This window comes from Prionailurus viverrinus, chromosome X, assembly GCF_022837055.1.
Source record: "Prionailurus viverrinus isolate Anna chromosome X, UM_Priviv_1.0, whole genome shotgun sequence".
NCBI classification, from domain to species: domain Eukaryota; kingdom Metazoa; phylum Chordata; class Mammalia; order Carnivora; family Felidae; genus Prionailurus; species Prionailurus viverrinus.
This window is the reverse complement of record NC_062579.1, coordinates 64,068,823-64,093,142: the sequence shown is the minus strand read 5'-3', so window position 1 is coordinate 64,093,142 and position 24,320 is coordinate 64,068,823. Positions and strand designations below refer to the sequence as shown.

General features: G+C 35.2%; 1 protein-coding gene across 3 annotated transcripts in view; it reads left to right on the top strand.

The window, feature by feature from the left end:
- Positions 1 to 24,320, top strand: part of CHM (CHM Rab escort protein) — a 249,676-nt gene that overhangs the window by 209,159 nt on the left and 16,197 nt on the right. For 2 of the 3 annotated variants that reach the window (XM_047843816.1, XM_047843817.1), the window contains one exon: positions 21,019 to 21,117. The exons of the other annotated variant lie outside the window; for it this stretch is intronic. In XM_047843816.1, coding sequence (XP_047699772.1) covers positions 21,019 to 21,117 — 99 coding nt within the window. The remainder of the gene's footprint in view (positions 1 to 21,018; positions 21,118 to 24,320) is intronic. 3 annotated transcript variants of the gene reach the window in all.

The following is a 24,320-nucleotide window of genomic DNA, read 5'->3' as shown; positions in this document are numbered from 1 at the left end:
CTTTAGTAAAATTTAAGTCTCTTTATTTTCAAATACTGAATTTTATTAATGTCTAAATCTAGTATATTCCATTAGCCATAGCAATCTATATATAAGGATTTGTTTTCCTTTTAAAGATGTTATTGATTTCAAAGGCATTTTTTCCCACTTAAATAAAATGAGAAGATAAAGGAATTTAAACTTGTTTCAGGTACTCTTTTAGCTAATGAAGGTTTTATGTGATTCTTTCTGAGAATATCTTGAGTACTCACTTCTTGACTAATTCTCATACTCAATTTATCTTTAGCTCTTTTCAGTCTCTGTTGATCAACTTCGCTCATTCTTAAATCAGCACCAGCTTTTCCTTTCTTTCCATTAAGAACAAGGTAGAAATTTGTGACCTTTTATAGTGTAATTCAGGGTTGATAACTACTATGGTACTTTACATTAAATATTATTCAGTTACTGGGTTGCATTCAGTAAGGTATAATATATAAAATTCATTTTGTAGTCCATGTTAAAGAGAAGATGTTATTAATTATGGAGATTATAGGCATTGTGTAATAAGATAGAATATATAATTCTCCCAGTATTTTCAAGTTTTTAACAATTTTTTGAATTATGATTAATCAGAATTTTATTGCATAAAGACATTTACTTATTTGACAAATATACCAACCTATATACAAATTTCTTATTCAAAGTGGAAAATAATTTTGTAAAACTCATGTATTCAAGTGTAATACTAAAATTGACTTAATCTTTAGTCATTAACAAAGCAAGTGATCAATTTTTAAGTGATTTTGATTTTTCTTTTTACAGATCACATATTCTAAACTAGTTTACTTTGACTTTTTAGTCCCTTTAATGACTTTTCATGGATGTTACATTGCCTTATATTTGACTTGATTTTGAATTTGTAAAACTTTAAGTGTACAACTGAAGTTTACCTTCATATGATATGAAAATATATATATGAAAGATACTTCCAAGGCACCGAAACAGTTCAGTTAACCAGGAAGATGCATTCTAACAATACACTCCTGGGTGGTAGTTGAGAACATAGGGTGGGTTCAAATCCATGCTCTTTTGTGTAATAGCTGATTGACCTTAGGAAAGTTTGCTTAATCTCTCTGTGCCTCAGCTTCCCCATCTATAAAAAGAGATAGTGATGGTATCTACTTCAGGACTCTTATCAGGATCAGATTCGTGTAAACAGTGTATGACACTTGTAAAACTCAAGAAATAGGTTTTTACTTAAAATATTTTACAACATAGTTGACATAATGTTACATTAGTTTTGGGTGTACAACATATCAATTGAACTTCTCTATACATTATAGAGTTCCTCACAAGTGTAGCTATAATCTTTCCCCATACAATGCTACTATAAAATCACTGACCATATTCACTATGCTATTTATGCCTTTTATTCCCATGTCTTGTTCATCCCATAACTGGAAACCTGTATCTCCCACTCCCCTTCACCCATTTTGTCCATCCCCTTACACCCCCCTTCCCACCGGCAAACATCAGTTTGATCTCTATTTATAGATCTGACTCTGCTTTTGCTTGTTTATTCATTTTGTTTTTTGTTTTTTAGATTCCACATGAGTGAAATCATATGCTATTTGTCTTTCTCAGTCTGACTTATTTCACATAGAATAGTACTTTCTAGGTCTATCCATGTTATTGCAAATGAGGGGAAAAAAATCTCATCCTTTTTTATGGCTACATAATATTTCATTATACATAAATATGCAAAGTATGTATTATATAATTGTATATAATGTATAGTATAATATATTGTTATATACTATACATTAATATTAAATATATTAGTAATACGTTAACAATTACTAACATATAACAATATATAATACATAGTATATATTAATAAAATTGATAATTATTATATATATCTATGTATATATAACATACAACATCTTTTTTATCCCTTGATCTATCAGTGGATACTTGGATTGTTCTCATACCTTGGTTATTGTAAATAATGCTGAAAGAAACATAGAAATGTTTATATCTTTTCAAATTATTATTTTGGTTTTTTGGATAAATACCCACTAGTAGATATTATTGGATCATATGGTATTTCTAGTTTAATTTTCTGAGGAACCTCCATACTGTTTTCCACAGTGATCGTATCAGTTCACATTCCCTAAAAAGTCCACAAGGTTCCTTTTTCTCCTCATCCTCACTAACAATTTAGATTTCTTACAATTTCTGATGATTAGTGATGTTGAGCATCTTTCATGTGTCTTGGTTGTCTCTGTGTCTTTCTTTGGAAAACGTCTATTCATGTCTTCTGCCCATTTTTTAACTGGATTATTTCTGTTTGGGGTCCTGAGTTTGAGAAGTTCTTTATAGATTTTGGATACTAACCCTTTATCAGATATGTTATTTACAAATATTTTCTCCCATTTAGTATGTTGCTTTTCAGTTTTGTTGATGGTTTCCTTCTCTGTATGAAAGCTTTTTATTTTCATGTAGTCCCAATAGTTATTTTGCTTTTGTTTACCTTGTCCTAAGAGAGATATCTAAAAAATGGTTGTAACTGTTGATGTCACAGAAATTACTGCTTGTGTTCTAAGAGTTCTATGGTTTCAGGTCTCACATTTAGGCATTTAATCCATTTTGAGTTTATTTTTGTACACAGTGTTAGAAAAGGGTCCAGTTTAATTCTTCTGCATGTAGCTGTCCAGTTTTCCCAACACCATTTATTGAAGAGACTGTCTTTTCTCCATTCAATAGTCTTGCCTCCTTCCATGGATTAATTAACCATATAAATGTAGGTTTATTTCTGAGCCCTCTATTCTGTTCCATTGTTCAATGTGTCTATTTTTTGTGCCCTACCATACCGTTTTGGTTGTTATAGTTTTGCAGTGAATCTTGAGATCTGGGATTGTAGTATCTCTAGCTTTGTTCCTTCTCAAGATTGCTTTGGATATTTGGGGTCTTTTGCAGTTCCATGAAAATTTTAGGATGATTATTCTTGTTCTGTAAAAAATGCTCTTGGTGTTTTGATAGGGATTGAATTGAATCTGCGGATTGCTTTGGGTAGTATAGACATTTTAACAATATTGGTTCTCCCAATCTTTCCATTTGTGTCATCTTCAATTTCTTTCATCAGTGTTTTCAGAGTGCAGGTCTTTTACCTCCTTGGTTAATTTTATTCATAAGTATTTTATTGTTTTGGTGCAATTGTTAATGGGATTGTTCCTTTTTTTTTAATTTTTTTTAATCTTTATTTTTGAGAGAGAGAGAGAGAGACAGAGTATGAGTGGGGGAGGGGCAGAGAGAGAGAGGGAGACACAGAATTCAAAGCAGGCTCCAGGCTCTGAGCTGTCAGCAGAGGAGCCCGATGTGGGGCTTGAACTCACGAACTGTGAGATCATGACCTGAGCTGAAGTCAGATGCTTAACCGACTGAGCCACCCAGGCACCCCAGGGATTTTTTCTTAATTTCTCTTCTGCTACATTGTTATTACTTGTATAGAAACACTGCTAATTTCTGTGTATTAATTTTATATCCTCCAACTTTACTGAATTCACTTATTATTTCTGATAGTTTTTTTGGTGGAGTCTTTAGGGTTTTCTATACATAGTATCATGTCATCTGCAAATAGTGACAGTTTAATTTCTTCCTTACCAGTATGGATGCCTATTATTTCTTTTTGTTTGATTGCTGTAACTAGGACTTCCAGTACCGTGTTACTGAATAAAAGTGGTGAGAGTAGACATTCTTGTCTTGTTCCTGATCTTAGGGGAAAGCTGTTTTTCACCATTGAATATGTTTGCTCTGGTTTTTTTTGTATATGACCTTTAATATGTTGTAGTATGATCCCTCCAAACCCACTCTTTTGAGAGTTTTCATCATGAATGGATATCATATTTTTTGTCATATACTTTTTCTTCATCTATTGAGATAATCATATGACTTTTATCCTTTGTTTTGTTGATATAGTATATCACATTGATTGATTTTGGAATATTGAAACATCCTTGCATCCCCAGATTAAATCCCACTAATCATCACTATTCTTTTAATGTATTATTGAACGCAGTTTCTAATATTTGCTGACGACTTTTGCATATATGTTCATGTGGGTTCTTAGCCGGTAATTTTCTATTTTTTGTGATATCTTTGGTTGGTTTTGGTATTAGGGTCATGCTGGCCTCATAGAAGCTTTCTTTCTGTTCTATGTTTTGTAGTATTTTAAGGAAAATAGGTATTAACTGTTTCTTAATTGTTTCATAGAATTCACCTGTGAATCCATCTGGTCCTGGACCTTTTTTTATTATGTTTTTAGTTTCATTACTAGTATTTTGTTCAGATTTCCTATTTCTTGCTGATTCAGTTTTGGAAAATTGTATGTTTTCAGGAATTTTTTCATTTTTTCCAGATTGTCCAATTTGTTAGCATATAATTTTGCATAGTATTCTCTTACCATTTTTTGTATTTCTGTGGTGTATGTTGTTACTTGTCTTTTTTTCTGATCTATTTATTTGGGTCCTTTCTCTTTATTTCTTGATGAATTTGGGTAAGGGTTTATCTTTTCAAAAACCAGCTCTAGGCTGCATTGATTCCCCTCCCTCCCATTTTTTTTTTTTGCTATTATGTCATTTATTTTGCTCTAATCTTTATTGTTTCCTTCCTTCTGCTCACCTTGAGCTTTGTTTGTTATTCCTTTTCTAGTTACTTTAGGTTTAAGGTTAGATTGTTTATTTCAGCTTTTTCTTGTTTTTGATGGAGACTTCTATTGCTATATATCTCCTCTTAAAACTGCTTTTGCTGTGTCCCAAAGATTTTGGACCTTTCTGTTTTCATTTTCATTTGTCTCCATGTACTTTTTAATTTCATTTTTGACTTCTCCGTTGACCCATTGGTTTTTTAGTATCTTGTTGTTTAGCTTTCATGTGTTTCTGGGGTTTTTTTCCAGTTTTGTCTTTTTTTTTTTCTTGTGATTGATTTTTAGCTTGATACCATTGTGGTCAGAAAAGATGCATGGTATGATCTCAGTCTTCTTGTGTATTGAAGCTTCTTTTGTGACCTAACATGATCTGCTCTGGAGAAGTTCCCAGTGCACTTGAAAAGAATGTGTATTCTGTTATTTTCTTTTAAAGTTTTTTTTTGTTTTGTTTTGTTTTGAGAGAGAGAGAGATTTTCTTTTAAAGTTTTTGGTTTTTTTTTTTTTTGTTTTTTTTTTTTTGTTTTTTTTTTTTTTTTTACTTATTTTAAGAGAGACAGAGAGAAAGAAAGCAAGCAGGCTCTGCACTATCAGCACAGAGCCTGATGTGGGGCTCAAACTCATGAACAGTGATATCATGACCTGAGCTGAAATCAAGAATCAAAAGCTTAACCAACTGAGCCACCCAGGTGCCCCATGTTTTCTCTTATTTTTGGAAGGAATGTTCTTATATATGGCCATCTGGTCTAAGTGTGTCATTCAAAGGCACTCTCTTTTTTTTAATTTTTCTGCCCAAATAATGTATCCATTGATGTAAGTGGAGTGGTAAATTCTCCTGCTGTTATTTCTCTTTTTATATCCATTAATATTTGTTTTATGTATTAAGTGCCTTTATGTTGGGTGCATAGACACTTACAATTGTTATATCCTCTTGTTCAATTGATCCCTTTATTATTATATAATGCCCTTCTTTGTCTCTTGTTAGTCTTTGTATTAAAGTGTATTTACTCTGATATAAGTATTCCTAACCCAGCTTTTCTTTCACTTCCATTTGCATGGTAATTTTTTTTCCATCACTTCACTTTCAGTCTGTATTTTTCTTTAGGTCTAAGGTGAATCTCTTGTAGGCAGCATATAGATGGGTCTTGTTTTTTTTTTATCCGTGTCACCACCCTGTGTGTTTTGCTTGGAGCATTTAGACTATTTACATTTAAGGTAATTATTGATAGGTATGTACTCATTGCCATTTTGTTCATTGTTTTGTGATTGTTGTTTTAGTTCTTCTCTGTTCCTTTTGTTCTCATGGTCTTTGTGATTAATGTGTTTCTATAGTGTTATGTTTGGCTTTCTTTGTGTTTATTTTTGTGTCTGTTATAGGTTTTGAGTGTTGTTACCCTGGGATTCCTATATAACATCCTAAGTATATAGTAGTATATAATAAGTTAATAGTCATTTAAGTTCAAACACATTTTAATAAAACTTTTTTACTATAGATATTATGTATCAGCTGTCATATTTTATATCATTTTATTCATCATTTTCTTGCATCTAATTGTTGTCATCTTATTTCCACTTAAATCACTTTAGCATTTCATTTTTCATTTTCTTTTCTTTTCTTTTCTTTTCTTTCCTTTCTTTTCATTCTTTCTCTTTCTTCTTGTAATCTCTACTCCCAACTTGGGGCTCAAACTCAACCCTGAGATTATGAGTCATGTACCCTACTGACTGATTCAGTCAGGTGTTTCCACTTTAATGTTTCTTATAAGGCTGGTTGAGCCATGCTAAACTTCTTTGTCTTTTGTTTCTGGGTAACCTCTTTACCTCTCCTTTTAATTTGAATGTTAATCTTGTTAGGTAGAGTATTACTGGTTGTAGGTTTTCTTTTTTTTTCTTTTCAGCACTTTGAATATATCATACCACTCCCTTCTGGCTTGCAAAGTTTCTGCTGAAAAATCAGTTGATAGTCTTATAGGACTTCATTTGTATGTAACTTCTCTCTTGGTGCCTTTAAAATTTTTCCTTTATTTTTAACCTTTGACATTTTTCTTTTGTTTTTATTTTTTCTTGAGCAATAAACATCTTTATTACATGACAATTATAAGATTGGAGGGAGGAAGATTTATTTGTCTTTCCAGACTTTGATTTTCTCTAGCTAGAATTCTAGCTCCTTGTCCTCTAGCAGGTAGCCATGTACTTCTGAAATCCCTGTTAGGTGAATGTTCACTTGATGTTGTCCAAGTGATCCTTAATTTATCCCATTTTAAAATGTTATTTTTTCATTTGATATTAGCTTTGCTGCTTTCTGTTATATTCCAGATTATTGGTATATTCTTCTGTATCCACTAATCTATTATTGACATCCTGTAGTGGTTTTTTTTTTTCATTTATTGTATTTCTCAACTCTGATTGGCTCTTTTTTATATTTTCTTTCTCTTTATCAAAGGTCTCACTGAGTTCTTGCACTATTTTTTTCAGCCCGGTGAACATCTTTATGATCATTACTTTAAATTCTTTTTGAGGCATATTGCTTATTTCTGTTTCATTTTGCTTTTTTTCTTAGGTTTTGTCTTGTTCTTTCTTTTGGAGCATGTTCCTTTGTCTCTGCATTATGTTTATTTTCTGTTTTTGTTTCTATGGATTAGGTGGAACAGCTGCTTCTAAACTTGAAGGAATGGTCTTGTGTATGGTCATCCTCTTTGTAGTCTGTGCATGCTTAGTTACTTTTGCTAGCTGGCTGTAGCTGTAGCTGCACGGACTTGGGGTCCTGGGTCTCTCAGTGGGATTGATGCCTGTTCTGGTAGGGCAGCTAAAGTGAAGTAGGCATAGGTCAGTGCAGACTCTGAGACCTCCATGCACCAAGTGGCCTGGCAGGACAGGTTAAGCTAGAATGGGTGCAAGCCAGCATGTCCTGAGTTTCTATATGCAGAGGATGTCTTGGTAGGATAGCTGAAGCTGATGTGGGTGTTATCCAGGGTGTCCCTGGGCTCTTTCTACAGTGTGTGCCCTGGCAGTGCAACTGTAGCTGAAGCAGAGTGCAGGCTGGGAGGTCCTGGGGCTTTCCATGCAGGACTGCTAAAGCTGAAATGGGTGCATTCCTAGGTATCTTGAGATTCTCTGTGGTGAAGGCACCCTGGCAGGACAGCTAAAGGTAAAGGGGGCACAGTCCAGTGCCCTGGGCTCTCCATACAAAGTGTGCTCTGGCAGAACAGCTGAAGCTGAAGTGGTTGCAAACTGTGGTGTCCCAGGACTCATTAGCTGAGTGCACCCTGACAGAACAGGTGAAGCTAAAGTGGGTACAGGCTGGTGTATTCCAGTGTGCTCAGTGCCTACCCAGGCAACTGAACCTGAGGCTGGTACAGGTGGGTATGTTCTGGGGCACTCCACACAAGGAGCACCCTGTCAGGGTGGCTGGAACTCATGTAGGCACCAGCTGGGAGTTCCAGGGTACTCCTCACTGTGGGTACCCTGGCAGTATGGCTGGATCTGAAGCAGATGTCAACCAGGAGGTTCTGGGTCACTCTATGCTTGGGTGCCTTAGCAAGCCATCTAAAGCTGACATGATGTGGGCCTGGAGTATTCCAGGGTACTTTGTATCTGTGTCACCTTGGCGTGAAGGCTGGAGCTGTAGTGAGTGCTAACCAGGGGTGTCTCAGTGTGCACAGCCCGTTGGCTGCCTTGGTGTGACAGTTGGGACTGGTTTGGACTCAGGTCCCAGGGCTTATGAGGCAGCATACTGGTTAGGGCACCTAGACCATGCATTGCTCTGTGCTTTCAAAATGGAAGGGGTGTTTAGACCATGTTCATCACCCCCTCCCACCCAGAGAGAGTTCCAACAGTTCCCTTGTCATTTCGGGGAGTTCTAGGGCTAGCTTTTTTATATGCTAGTTGGATTTTTAAAATGAGGCTTTTTTCCTGTGCCCCAGGACTAGTGTGTGCTAGGAGACCTGATGCTCACTGGGGCAGCAGGCTGACTAGGGCACGTGGGCTTCACCCCCATTCTCTTTATTAAGGTGAAGAGGAAGCACAAACCATGGCATCTTCCAGTCCCCCTGACCCAGAGAGTTCCAGAAGCTCCTTTGCCTTTTGGTGGAGTTCTGGGGCTGGCTCTTTTATATGCTAGCTACTAAAGACCCCATGTTTTGTTTGTTTGTTTGTTTGTTTTTCCTGCGCCCAAAGAAAGGAATCTGCTCCAGTCTTTAAGTATTCTCCCTCCCTACTACAGTTCACAGCCCCAGGGATGGAAGTGGGGTACCCTTCCTTGTGTGTCTCCTTCTCTCTTGCTGTTCTCTACCTTTTGTTGTGCAGAGGCTGTTCAGTCCTCCCTCAGTTCTTCAGGAGGAATTACTCTATAAATAGCTGTAATTTGGTGTGTTCCATAAAGGAGGTAAGTTCAGGGTCTTCCTGTGTTGCCATCTTGCACCAGAACCCTTACTAGTTTTTACTTTAAAATTAATCACCAGTGTTAGAACTCTAGAAGCCATAGAGGCATGTTCTAAAATATGAATGGATATCCCTGGAAACATATCTTGGTGAGCTAAGCTAGTGACTGTCCCTCATTTCAGAATAATTTACTATTTCAAAAGCAGATTTCTGATGCTCATATAGACCAGAAATGCCCAGCAGAGATGCTATCAAGGACACCAAAAATACCTTTTGTTAAAAATAAACTGTAGATAATTTGTTAAATGGATTTTCATTAGAGTGGAATTGATGTTATATAGGAAATATTTGAAAGCCAGTTAGAAATATGCATTAGCATGTAAACACTGGTCAGTTATACATCATTTATTAAGCACCCTCTAGTGTGCTGTAGTTGCCCCAAATACATTCTTCAGATGGCAGAAATGTATCCTTTTAAGATTGAAATTTTTACCATGTTTTTTTTTTTTAAACAATTATCCTTCTAGTGTTTCATACATTTGTTTGGCATTCCGTACTGAATCTATGAAACATTTTAACCTTTTTCTTATCACTTAGGGATATTATGAGCATTATTTATTCAATTTATTTATCTATCTATCTATCTATCTATTCACTAGGCCCTTGAGGACTATCGAGCTGTTTGGGCCTATTTTCACCTGTGCTACATGACCCTACACAGTCATGTTTTATCATTTCTTACATCTACATTTTATATCTCTTCCTTGGGCTGTTTTCACACAGCTGTCAGGATGTCCTTTCTAACAGTACTTTCCACTGCCCTCCCTTCCCCCTTCTTTATGGCTTATAATCTTTCAGAGGGCCAGAAAACAAGATAGCCAAGGTTGTTGAAATTTCATGTAGTATTAATATAACCAAGTTCTGAGTAAGTGGTTGTGTTAGTCTATGAGCATTTTAACATCTACTTGAGTGCTGAAAAGCCCTTTTTGGGGCAGCAGGTATACTTCCGGATTCTAGGTTGTATGTAAAAGACTTCTAATTAAGTGATATGTTACTGTAATTGCAATATAAACAGAAGTCAAAATTGCTTAAGTTGGTATTTTAATACAGTGATAGGAAATTATTTTATCAATAAATAATGTAGGGCTTTTCTAAGCAAACTTAGGTTAGCTGAGTTATTTTATCTTTTTTAAGGTAGTGATATTACATTTTTTTAAATCTATAAAATTCCCCTCCCCTCAGCTAATTTGAATTTTTGAGATTGTTAAATGTTTCAAATTTATCTATTGTATTTTCTAAAGCTCAACAAGTCATATTTTTTACGCATATACTTCACCTTTTCAGAACATACATCTTTATTTTCCACTCATCTTATATTCTAAATGAATCTAATATGGAGTTTATTTTTCTTTAAAATCATTTATAAATGAGCAAAATAAAATTTCTATAGCCCTTCCATTTGAATACATCCAGTTTTACCACTCTTTATAGTACGTATTCATACCCTAGGCATTTTGAAATCTATTTTTGGTATATAATACTTTATCAGTAGCAGCTGTGTTATTTTGGGATTTGGTGCTATAGGATGTTGGATGCTTAACTGAGCCACCCAGGTGCCCCTGATGTTACAGAATGTTATTTATTTGTGATATGATTATATATTTCTGAATATATAAACTGACTTGGCCAAGTAGATACAGAGAGAATACCAGACCCACACAATCATCATCTACTATATCACCCAGCTACTGTACATTATATTTGTCACTTTTGTCACTTTTATTTTTTCTCCACTAAATTTTTATTTAAATTCTAGCTTACTTGCAGTGCAATATTGGTTTCTAGTGTAGAATTTAGTGATTTATAACTTAACATACAACACCCAGTGCTCATCACAAGTTCCCTCCTTAATCCATCACCTACTTAACCCATCTGTCCCTGAACCTTGCCTCCAGTAACCATCAATTTTTTCTTTATACTTAACAGTCTGTTGCTTGGTTTGCCTCTATTTTTTTCCCATGTTCATTTATTTTGTTTCTTAAATTACACATGAGTGAAATTGTATGTTATTTGTCTTTCTCTGACGGATTTTGCTTAGTATATTACTCCCTAGCTCCATCCACATTGTGGCAAATGGCAAGATTTCATTGTTTTATGTATGTACATGTATACATATACATATACATATTTCCATTATTTGGCTATCATGGATAATGCTGCTATAAATTTTGTGGTACATGTGTCCCTTCAAATTAGTGTTTTTGTATCCTTTGGGTAAATAACCTAATAGTACATTTGCTGGATCTTAGGGTAGTTCTATTTTTAACTTTTTGAGGAAACTCCACACTGGCTGCACCAGTTTGCATTCCCACCAACTGAATAAAAGAGTTCCCTTTCTCCACAGTCTCACTAACACCTGCTGTTTCCCATGTCGGTAATTTTAGCCATTCTAACTAGTGTGAGGTGATATCTCATTTTAGTTTTGATTTGTATTTCCCTGATGATAAATGACGTTGAGCATCTTTTTTATATGTGTGTTGGCCATCTAAATGTCTTCCTTGTAAAAAATGTTTATTCATGTCTTTTGCCCATTTTTTAACTAGATTATTTGTGGTTTGGGTGTTGAGTTTGGTTAAGTTATTTATAGATTTTGGATACTAACCCTTTATCAGATATGTCATTTGTAAATATATTCTCCCATTTTTACATAGGTTGCCTTTTAGTTTTGTGGATTGTTTCCCTCACTGTGGAGAATCTCTTTTATTTTTATGAAGTCCCAACAGTTTATTTTTGCTTTTGTTTCCCTTGCCTCAGGAGACTTATAGTAAGAAGTCGCTATGGCTGATGTAAAAAAAAAAAAAGGTAACTGCCTGTGTTCTCCTCCAGGAGTTTGATGATTTCCTGTCTCACATTTAGGTCTTTCATCCATTTTGAATTTATTTTTGTGTATGCCCTAAGAAAGTGGTCCTTTTTCATTTGTTTGCATATTGCTGTCCAGTTTTCGCAACACCATTTATTGAAGTGACTGTCTTTTTTCCATTGGATATTCTTTCCTGCTTTGTCAAAGATGAATGGAACATTTAGTTGTGGGTTCACCTCTGTTTTCTATTCTGTTCCATTGATCTATGTATCTATGTTTATGCCACTACTACACTGTCTTGATCACAACAACTTTGTAATATAAAGTCTGGAATTGTGATGCTTCCAGCTTTGCTTTTCTTTTTCAATTTTGCTTTGGCTATTCAGGATCTTTTATGGTCCATACAAATTTTAGGATTGTTTGTTTTAGCTCTGAGTAAAATGCTGGTGATATTTTTATAGGGATTGCATTGAATGTGTAGAGTGCTTTGGGTAGTATAGCATTTTATCAATATTGGTTCTTCCCAACCATAAGTATGGCATGTTTTCCCATTTCTGTGTATCCTCTTCAATTTCTTTCATCTGTGTTTTATAGTTTTCAGAATATAGATCATTTCCCTCTTTGGCTAGGTTTATTCCTAGATATGTTATGGGTTTTGGTGTAATTATAAATGGGATAAATTCCTTCATTTCTCTTTCTGCTGTTTCATTATTAGTGTATAGAAATGCAACAGATTTCTGTACATTGATTTTGTATGCTGCAACTTTACTGAATTTGTGTATCAGTTTTAGCAATTATTTGGTGAAGTATTTTGAGTTTTCTATATAGAGTATCATGTCATCTGCAAATAGTGAAAGTTTGACTTCTTCCTTACAGATTTCAATGCCTTTTATTTCTTTCTACTGTCTGATTGCTGACTGTGTTAAATAACAGTGGTGAGAGTGAACATCCCTCTCTTATCCCTGACTGTAGAGGAAAAGCTCTCAGTTTTCCCCATTGAGGATGATATTAGCTGTGGGGTTTTCCAGTGTGGCCTTTATGATGCTGAGGTGTGTTCCTTCTGTCCCTACTTTGTTGATGGTTTTTATCGTGAATAGATGTTTGTACTTTGTCAAATGATTTTCTGCATGCATTGAAAAGATCATATAGTTCTTTTTTTTGTTTATTTATTTTTTTTTATTTTTGAGAGAGAGACAGAGACAGAGTGCAAGAAGGGGATAGGCAGAGAGAGAGAGGGGGAGACAGAATCTGAAGCAGGCTCCAGGCTATCAGCACAGAGCCCGACATGGAGCTTGAACTCACAAACTGTGAAATCATGACCTGAGCTGAAGTCAGATGCTTAACCAACTGAGCCACCTAGGCATCCCAATCATATAGTTCTTATCCTTTCTTTTATTAACGTGGTGTATCACATTGATTAATTTGTGAATATTGAACCATCCTTGCAGCCCAGGAATAAATCCCACTTGATCATGGTGAGCGTTTCTTTTAAAGTACTGTTGGATTTGGGGTGCCTGGGTGGCTCAGTTGGTTACATGTCCAACTTCGGCTCAGGTCATGATCTCAGGGCTCATGAGTTCGAGCCCCATGTCAGGTTCTGTGCTGACAGCTCAGAGCCTGGAGCTTGCTTCAAATTCTGTGTGTGTGTCTCTCTGTCCCTACCCCACTCATGCTCGCTCACTCTCTCTGTCTCTCTCTCTCTCTTTCTCAAAAATAAATATTTTAAAAAATTTAAGTACTGTTGGATTTGATTTGCTAGTATTTCGTTGAGAATTTTTGCATCCATGTTCATCAGGGATTTTGGCATATAGTTATCTTTTTCAGTGGAGTCTTTCATTTTGGAATAGGGTAATGCTGGCATCATAGAATTTGCAAGTTTTCCTTCCTTCTCTATTTTTTTTGGAATAGTTTGATAAGAGTAGGTATTAATTCTTCTTTAAATGGCTAGTAGAATTCCCCTAGAAAGTCATCTGGCTTTGGACTTCTGTTTGTTGGGAGATTTTTGATTACTGATTCAATTTCTTTGCTGGTTATGGGTCTGTTCAAGTTTTCTATTTCCTGTTTCAATTTTGGTAGTTTATATGTTTCTAAGAACTCCTCCATTTCTCCCAGATTGTCAATTTGTTGGCATATAATTTTTCACAATTTTTTCTTACAATTGTTTGTATTTCTGTAGTGTCAGTTGTGATTTTTCCTCTCATTTGTGATTTTACTTATCTTGGTCCTTTTTCTTTTCTCTTTGATAAGTCTGGCTAAGGATTCATCAGTTTCCTTTTTCTTAATTTTTTAATGTGTATTTATTTTTGAGAGAGAGAGAGTGAGCATGAGTGAGGGAGGGGCAGAGAGAGAGGGGGACAACAGAATCCAAAGCAGGCTCCAGGCTCCGAGCTGTCAGCACAGAGCCCGACACAGAGCTCAAACTCACAAATAGTGAGATCATGACCTGAGCTAAAAGACAGACACAACCAAATAAGCTACCCAAGCACCCTGTTTTCTTAATTTCTGTATCATTTATTTCTGCTCTAAACTTTATTATTTCCTTCCTTCTGCTGGCTTTAGGCTCGTTTTGTTGTTCTTTTTGTAGCTCCTTTAGGTGTAATATTAGCTTGTGTATTTGAGACTTTTCTTCCTTGTTGAGGTAGACCTGTGTTGCTATATACTTCCCTCTGTTTATTTTCTTTTATCCCAAAGATTTGAACCAAAATGTTTTCATTTTTATTTGTTTCCATTTCCATGTTTGTTTGTTTGTTTTAATTTATTCTTTGATTTCCTGGTTGACCCATTCTTTATTAGCATGTTGTTTAGCCTCCATGTACTTGTGGTCTTTACAAATTTTTTCTTGGGGTCGACTTCAAGTTTCATAGCATTGCGGTTGGAAAATATACATGGTACGATCTCAATCTTGTACTTCTTGAGGCCTGATTTGTGACCTAGTATGTGATCTATTCTGGATAATGGCCTATGTTCACTTGAAAAAAGTCTGCTGCTTTAGGATGGAATGTTTTGAATATATCTGGTAAGTCCATCTGATCCAGTGTGTCATTCAATGCCATTGTTTCCTTTTTGATTTTCTGCTTAGATGATCTGCCCATTGATATAAGTGAAGTATTACTGTCCCCTACTATTATTGTATTATTTTAAATGAGTTATTTTATGTTTGTTATTAGTTGTTTATATATTTGGGTGCTTTCATGTTGGGGGCATAAGTATTTATAGTTGTTAGATCTTCTTATTGGGTAGTCCCCTTTATTATACTAATAGCGCCCTTCTTCATCTGTTGTTAGAGTCTTTGGCTTAAAATCTAGTTTGTCTGATATAAGTATGGCTACTCTGGCTTTCTTTTGACCTCCATTTGCATGAGAAATGCTTCTCCGTCCTCTCTCTTTCAATCTTCAGGTGTGTTTAGGTCTAAAATGGGTCTCTTATAGGCAGCATATATATGGGTTATGGTTCTTTATCCATTTTAACACTGTGTCTTTTGATTTAAATGTTTTGTCCATTTATATTTGTAGTAATTATTTATAGATATGACTTTATTGCTATTTTATTACTTGTTGTATTCTGGAGATTTTCTCTGTTCCTTTCTGTTCTTTGTCACTTTTGGTCTTTCCTTTCCACTCAGAGTCCCCTTCAATATTTTTTATAGTGTTGGTTTAGTGGCCAGCACTTTAGTTCTTATTTGTCTGGTAAACTCCTTTTCTTTCCTTCTACTGTGAATCATAGTCTTGATGGATAGAGTATTCTTGGCTCCCTATTTTTCCCGTTTAGTATGTTGAATATGTCATGCCACTCCCTTATGACCTAACAAGTTTCTGTGGAGAGTCTATTGCTAACTTTATTTGTTTCCTCTTAAGTTGGGGATTCCTTTTCCCTTTTTGCTTTTAGGATTTCTTCATCCCCATATTTTGAAAATTTAACTACAATATGTGTTTGTGTTCACCTGCTTTTTTTGATTTTAGTGGGAGTTCTCTGTGTCTGTTGGATTTGTATCTCTGTTTCCTTCCCAGATTAGGGAAATTTTTAGCATTATTTCCTCAAACCTTCTGCCCCCTTTTCTCTCTCTTCTTTTTCTTGGACTCCTATGATACAAATGTTATTACATTTGATGGAGTCACTGAGTTCCCTTAGTCTATTCTCATGATCCATAATTCCTCTTTCTTTCTTTTGTTCAGCTTCATTATTTTCCATTATTCTATCATGTAGTTGCTTCTTCTGTCCTTGTTGTCATTACATCCAATCTGTTTGAGTATCAGATACTGCATTTTTCACTTCTTACTGATTTTTAACTCTTTTATCTCTGTGGTAATGACCTCCCTGAAGTTTCCATTCTTTTCTCAAGCCTGGAAAATATCCTTATGATTATTGCTTTAAAAGTCTTCATCAGGTATTTTACTCATATCTGTTTCAATTATAACCCTGACTATGACCTTTTCGTGTTATTTTTGGTGGGGATGAATTCGTCTGTCTTGGCATTTTGTCTAAGTCTCTGTCCTCTGTGTGTTAGAAAACCCTATTATGTTTCCTGCATCTGAGAGTAATGGCTTCATGAAGAAGAGGTCTTATAGTGTCCAAGGCCTGGCCCTTCAAGGAGTGTCTCTGGTGTGTGCTGCATTCACTCTGATGCTGTGTTTCAACTGCTATACCTTTCAAATCAGTCATCTGCAGAGGCTCTCCATGCTTGCAGTGGGGAATGTTTGGACTTTGGCCATAGTGTATCGAGTTTTAACGAGTGTGATCTGGTTTTCTTCTTAAATGACACCTGATGCTACTTCCACTAGAACTGAAGCCTTGCTGAACTCTCTGGTCAGTAGACGTGGTGTGTGTAGGGATATCTGCTGGCTTTCTGGGCATGGGACCCATTGCACTGGGACTTAGACACACTTTCCCAGGAAAACTAGTACCAGCAGAGCACAGGGGGAGGGGTGGGACTTGTAAGCAGATTAGGCAGCCAGGGTTAGAGCTGTGCTGTTTACTGCAAGTGTTTCTGTGCTTATGCTGAGGGGCAGGGAAGGGAAATGACACCAGCCAGCTCTTTTGTGCCCAGAGAGGGTTCTCTGTGCTGCTGCTCTCAGGGAAGCACTCCCAGAAAAGCAAATAATTTCCTCCTGTGTGTCCATGTCATTTTTCAGAGTGCCATTTTCATGCTGTCTCTCTCTGGGTCACTTGCCTGGCTGGAGCAGTGCACATTAAGCTCTTTCCCAGCCAAGTCTAGTGACTTTTAAAACCCCAGACTTTAGGGAAGTGCTGTGGCAGGGGCCAGTGCTGGTCTTCTGACGCAGTGTCTTGCCATGCTAGGAGGGATGCAGGTTTGACTGAGAAATGCAGTCACTCTGTGCTAGAGCTCAGGTGAGTGGCATTTGGAGCAAGCAGGCTAAACGGAGACTGAGTTAGCCACTCTCAGCAGGTGTCTCTGTGCCTATGATGAAGGGGAGGGGAGGGAAATGGCATCCACTGGCCTTTTTGTTCCCAGAGAGGTGTCTCTGTGAATGTTACCTCTCACAGATATACTCCCAAAATAAGCAAACAGTGTCTCCCCCATGTGCCGTAGGTGATCCTCAGCTGACACTGTCTACCCTGGGGTTGTTTGCCTGCCTTTTCTCCAGGAGTAGGGCAATGCCTTCAGGGCTCTATCCCAGCCAAGCCTGCTAACCTCTAAAACTCCAGTCTTTGAGCTCTGCTGTTTGAAAAACCTCATGAAAATCAGCCCCTTTTGTTTTCCCAGCCAGTGGCCTTGGAGCAGTATTCTCCTTGTGAGTTTCTCTGTCCACTCCTCTCTCTCTCCCTTTTTTTCACAACTGAGTCTCCCCTCCACAGCACCAGCCATCCATTTGTCTGCACTTCCTACCTTCCTAGATGTGGTCTCTTCTCTCCCTCTAGTAGTGCAGTTCTGTCAATCAGGTCAATTTCTTGTATATCCAGAATATTTTGATAGTTATCTAGTTGTGTTCTAGGTCACTTTATCACTTTCAAATGTGCTTGTTATTATTGTCATGCAAACTGAGTAGAAATCCCAGTTGTTTTGTGTTTCAGAACGAAAACCAAAGCTTACTAAAGGGCAGCAGCTTATTATAAGAGACATCATTGTTCTGATTTCAGTTTTAGGGAACTGAAAGCATGGTGTCATTTAAAAAAATGGAAGTAAAAATTTTTTTTTTTAATTTCCTAGGACAATAAGGTTCTAAGTATTTTTTAAATGTCTTCTGGATTGAGTAATTAATATTATTTGTGTAAAATTAAACTATCATACATATATTGCAATTTTGATAAAGAATTATTAAACACAAAATAAATTTATTGAAATGCATTGCTTAATAAAAGTGGAAGGAAGCAGGGTTGAGCAACTGAATGTTGAGTTCCTTAGAATTATTGTAACTTGTGAAAAGGTCTCTTGTATTTTTGTACACACTCTAGTTAGAAGACTGCTACTTTAAGTGATTGTGCCTTCTACAGGAGATTATTACAATTACCCACCATCATTTAGGGACTAAGAGTGGGCACTCTAGAGGCATACCACATGGGCTTAAATTCCATCTCTGAGTCCCAGCTGTTTCTTTTACTAATGACATGACTTTAGGAAATCTGCTTAACTTCACTATTCCTGTTTTCTCACCTGTAAAATGAGGATAACAGTTGGCTGTTGCACAGGTAAAATGAAATAATATTTCTAACATGCATAGAATAGTGTCTGACTTATGCAGTTTAGCTGTATAGTCAATTCTAGATAATCTTTTGACTTCTATTGAGAATATTATAGATATGTCTAAAAGCATTTCTCAGGCATATTTAAATAATTGGAGGATTATCTATTGATACTTTCCTTTTGTCTATCCTGGTTGATCAGATAATTTCCTCCATTTTATGTAATAAACTAGTAAAAATTTTCCCGATACATGTATATGTCTACATACATTTTTATGCACATATATGTCTATTTAAGCCTATGAATACTTAGTCTGCCTATGACAGGGAAGCAAATTATCTTTTGCCACAAGTATTTGTTGAATACCCATGTAAGTGAAAGCTAAATTTGACAGATGCAAAAAGAAAAGCTGGCTCTCAAACTTGTCCTTGCAAAGGACTTATGAAAGTTATGAAGATTAATAAACCATTTTTGAAAATAATCTGTATTTTAAAAAACACAACCAACAATCTCTCAGATTTGAAAAGGCACAGTAAATTCAGAGTAACCTATACAAGGAAGTAATGTAGATAACAAAAAGTAGGAAGTTGTAGGGAGAAAGAAATAATTGTTTATACCTTAAATTTGTAGCTCAGTTAATAATTAGCATCTAATCAGAATCAATTTCAGATATTATAACCCAGGTCATAATGTCTTTAGTATTTCTAAGAATTGCTATAAAACTCATTAAGTGCAAGATGATAATCTGACTTGACTATTAGAAATTTTTGCTAGCACTCCCTGAACTCTGATAATTGTTAGGAAATGTAAGGATGTAATTATTCCAGTATATATTTCCTTTAGATATCCTGTTTAACAGAACCAGTAGTTTACCATTAAGATATTCAAATATATTTTTTATTTATATTTATGTTCATCTGCTTTCTCCCTAGTACACATTTATTGAATAGGAAAGAACTGGAAAATTGAGAACTTTGGCCTGGATATTGGTATTTTATGAGACAGGACAGTTTCTCTTGAGTTTTATCATGGATTTCTACCTTTGTAGTTCTACACCCCATTTAATTCAGTAATTACGTAGGGAGTTTAAATTCCCTTCCCACCAAAGTTATATGGCATTTGAAAAATTTTAGTTAATTAGGAATAATTTTGTTGTAAAGATTATTATACCTTTTGAAATTATTAGTACCATACATCCTGGAATACCCCAGAATCAATGGGAACCATTGTTACAGTCATGTAAAAACATTACCTACATAAAACAGAAACCTTAGAATATCACTTTTTTTGGTGGACCTAAAAAAAAAAAAAACAACATTGGATTTTACCTCACATGGTTATTAAGAGTCCTCAATTTATGCTTAGATATATTTTTTAATAGTTGAATGTGGAATGAATTTTAATCATGAGAACCCACTTTTGATGTTGACTTCAATGATGAGCTTTGAACTGTCTTCCTGGGGTTTAAAAAAAAAAGTCTACTAGTCTAAACTTTCAGAAAAGAAGTGGGTGTATTTTTCTACTGGTGTTTTAGGGGAAAAAATTTCTTAGTACTTATACCATTATCTAATGTAGTCTTCCTGCTATTCTATCCTGTCCCAAGCTCTTTCCTTGACCGTAAGAATTTCTTCCATTTAGGGATCCCCTTAGTCCTTTCTTTCAGTATACAGAACTTTTTATCCCTCCTTTATGTTTGTTGTTGGCCTTTAGCGATTCTAAATGTATTAGGCTACAGTGCTTTACTTCTATGAAGGGCCTTTTTTGTGCATGATATTCTCTAATGCAAACTTTCTCCGAGGCCCAGGCCCCATGAATCTGTAAATGCAAAAGGAAAGTGATTTGGTATTTCTGAAAATACTATATACTGCTTTAACTTGTGCCATTTTATGGACTTTCAACTATATATATCACTCTAAGCCGATAGTGTTCCCCCAAAAGGTTTCTTAGAGAACCCTATAATGAATAGATGATATGTTAACTTATCAGTAAAGTTTGTATAAATGAATTTTTCTGTCGAAAAATATGAACTGTGTTCTGTAAGTAAATAAATACTCCATTTTCAGTCTTATTTACATAGTTATTTTGCTTAGCAATCCTTTATCCAGCTTCTTTGGGAATGTTATAAGGATAAGTTAAGCTCTTTCTATGAATAAATGGTTTCCTAGGCTTTTCTACTCTGCTAGTTTTACAAACTGGACCATCAACTGTTACTTCTTCTTGGGTCTTAGTGTGCTCTTAGTTATTAGTTAACACATTATTAGGTATTAACACATATAGCATATTGTTATGTTACATATTTCCCATCACTAGATTATAAACTCCTTAAAGGCAGGAGGCATGACTTGCTCAGCTCTCCATTTCCTGTGGCACCAGCTTAGTGCTTTGAAAATGAGTATTACACAGTGAAATGTGTGTAGGCAGGAACTCAAAATATTATTTTTTTTTTAAAAACAGATTTGGTTCATTTGACTTGTACATCTTCTAAAACAGCAAGAGAAGATTTAGAACCAGTTGTGCAGAAATTGTTTACTCCATATACCGAAACGGAGATAGGTAAGAGTAATAATCAATGATTTATGATAGAAAGGTAACGTAACCACTTTACCCTCTTAGATATCTCATGAAGGTTTCTGCAACCTGGACTGAAATATGATGTATTCAGCAACAGTCCTTACATATTGTAGTAGCATGAACAAACATTCTCTCCCTAAAACTGGGAAAATATTCCACTCTATAATGGTAAAGGAAAAATACACGTTTCACACACAACATGTATAATTATGTGCAAAAATACACATTTATATGTGTACATATTCACATGCATAGAAAAAAGACTGCCTGTAAATCTCTCAGTTTCGATGGAATTATGGACAACTTTTATTTTTTTCCTTTTAATTTTCTTAATTTTATAGATATTACACATAAGAGTATATATTCCTTTATCAGAAAAAGTTATCATTTTTAAAAAGCTAATATAATATTAAAATATTAATTGACAAATGTAGAAATCCTTCCTAATAATTGTCTTTTAATGTGTAGCTTGCTACTGATGCGATAAATATTTAACTCTCAAAATATATATGCCACTATGCTATTTATTCATGGTGGAAAATGTTTTTCAACCACAAATTTTTTAACTTTTCTCCTCATAGGGTAGCTCTTGTAACTATGAATGGAGCAAATTTTGCTGTATTTTGTATGTAAATGATCAAAAAGTAGTCTGATGGATATTATTCATTTATATGAAGTGAGGGTGATTTTTATCATATAGGATTTGCATGTCTACTTGAATCATGACCAGTTTCCTTGCTGAGTCATATATCTTTATTTCCTTTGGATGTTATGTTTGTTCAGGCAACCATTTATTTACTCCCACCTGTTGTATTTTCTTTACATTCATCTATGTGTCTTATTTGTTTTCTTAATGCAGAGATAGTACATAGAGGGGCATTTATATTTACGTCAGTAAACTCCATTTTCAGGAACTAATATCAGTATAATTAATTTCTTTTTTAGCTGCCTGAATAAAATCCTGAAATCTGAAACTTTATTTCACTTTAGTTTGGAATTTAGTTTGTTTCATATTTAGATTTTATATACTGGAAAGTCTCATAAATGTTTTCATTATTGTTAAAAATTTGATTGCAAACTTATGATACATGATGATATTTCTAAACCTAATATGGAATCATGGACTAATCCTTGGCTTTAATTACTTTGCTTATAAAAATTCTGAATTTCTTCCCTCTTTCTGAAATTTTTCATAATTTTTTGTTTTAATTTCATTGTGTGGTAGTCTCAAATAATACACTAAATTTGAATCTTGTATCATTGCTTCTCACTTTTTAAAATGCATTTAATTTTCTTTTAAAAACAACAAGCTGGGCAAATTACACGTTCATTACTTAGCACTCTCTAGCCATTTTAGATTTTTAAACATTAATCTTAAGGTTAAAGTGATCCCATTTTGAAATGATGTATTCTTTAGAACCTGACTGAAATTCTTTAGAAAGAACTGTATGCTCAGAGGAGTCCTCAGGTGCACTGAGGCACTGAAAAGCTAGTTTTCACTGACACATAGCCCTTTTTATCATCAGGATGAGGTAGTGGTCATATTTTAATTAAAATGTCAGAACAAATACTGTTGGAGTTATTGAAAATGAATCACAAGATAAAGTGAGCACTGGGCCATGGCAGGTCAAAGAGGCAAAGTCACCTGGAGAAGAGAACTCAATTCATTTTCCTGCCTAAATGAGAAGAAACTTTATGAGCAATATCAACTTTTAGTACATTAAAAGCACATTCTTCTCTACAGCAAAAGCACCTATTTTCACAGATTAATGACCATTATTATTAAGTTTTAATTACTTGATGGTGATATGAAGCTTTATACTTTGGAGCATTGTAATTACTTTCTTTTAAAATGTGTGCCAAAGGAATAATATTACTTGAGCTAATTTTTTCTTTTTATTTGAGTTCTACTTTCTATTTAGTGCTATACTTCATAAATCTTTCTGAAAGTCAGCCTAGTTACCCTGCAAGGAAGTTTATTTATTGTAAAAGATAATGTTCTCTTCTCAGATATAGAACTTCTTTGCTGGTGTATCTGAAAAATTCCAGTAGGGTTGTGAATGGTATTCCGTCTTTCCTTCTCTTACTTTTTACATTTAAGATATCACCTGGAGCTCTTGACATATGTTCTGTCTTAAGAAACAGTTGTACCAATACTTCCAAGAGCCCTAACCTCCCAGGCTCCTTTAATAACATTAAAGATCTCAGGGCACCTGGGTGGCTCAGTCAGTTAAGCATCTGATTTCGGCTCAGGCCATGATTTACCAGTTCGTGAGTTCAAGCCCCACATAGGGCTCTGTGCTGACAGCTCAGAGCCTGGAGCCTGCTTCGATTCTGTGTCTCCCCCCTCTCTGCCCCCCCCCCACTTGTACTCTGTCTCTCAAAAATAAATAAACATTAAAAAAATTAAAAAGAGAACATCAAAGATCTCTAAACCCTTCCCTCCTTCCAAGTCCAAAGAAATTTCAGATGTTTTATGCTTAATGAACCTGATTGTACACGTGAGGAAATTAGGTGATCGCTCACCATTCATACCCATCTGGATTAATTCTTCCAAACTCCAGAATATTCTTCAAAGCACTGAGTGAGCAGTAGTATAACTATCCTAAATGATTTCTTATTTTACTCAGGAAATTGAGATTTCTTTATGAATTGAAGCAAAAATTTCATTAGTACTATATCTTGAAATGTGTACAATGTAGTATCATTGCTGCCCCATGTTCTTTCTGTTTTTCATTTGATTGTATATGGCATGTGGAATTATCTCATCCCATCTCATTCATTTCCTACCTCAAAAAAGTAAAATTCCCCTCACAGTGTTATTTTGAGGCCCATGGCTGGTAAAGATATTAGGTAATTGTTGGACTCAGAAATCAAATACCTTGTCTTAATTCCTTTTTGTATTTGTTGTGTCCAGACTAGATCACAGCTGTAACAATCTCCCACTCTTTTGGCCTTATGCTAGTCTGCTATGTTACTAAAATAGTCTCTTCCTAAATATGGCATGTACCTATAGGTCATGTATTGCCTTTATTTGGTATGCCATTGTTGATTTTTTTTTTCTGTCTACTTTGTTCTGTACTTACCCCAGTTTAATTTGCCCAAGGTCTTATTCTAAATTACCTACTACATGTTTAGTCCTTTACACTATCTAATTGATGAAATGAGATATTACAGAAAAACAG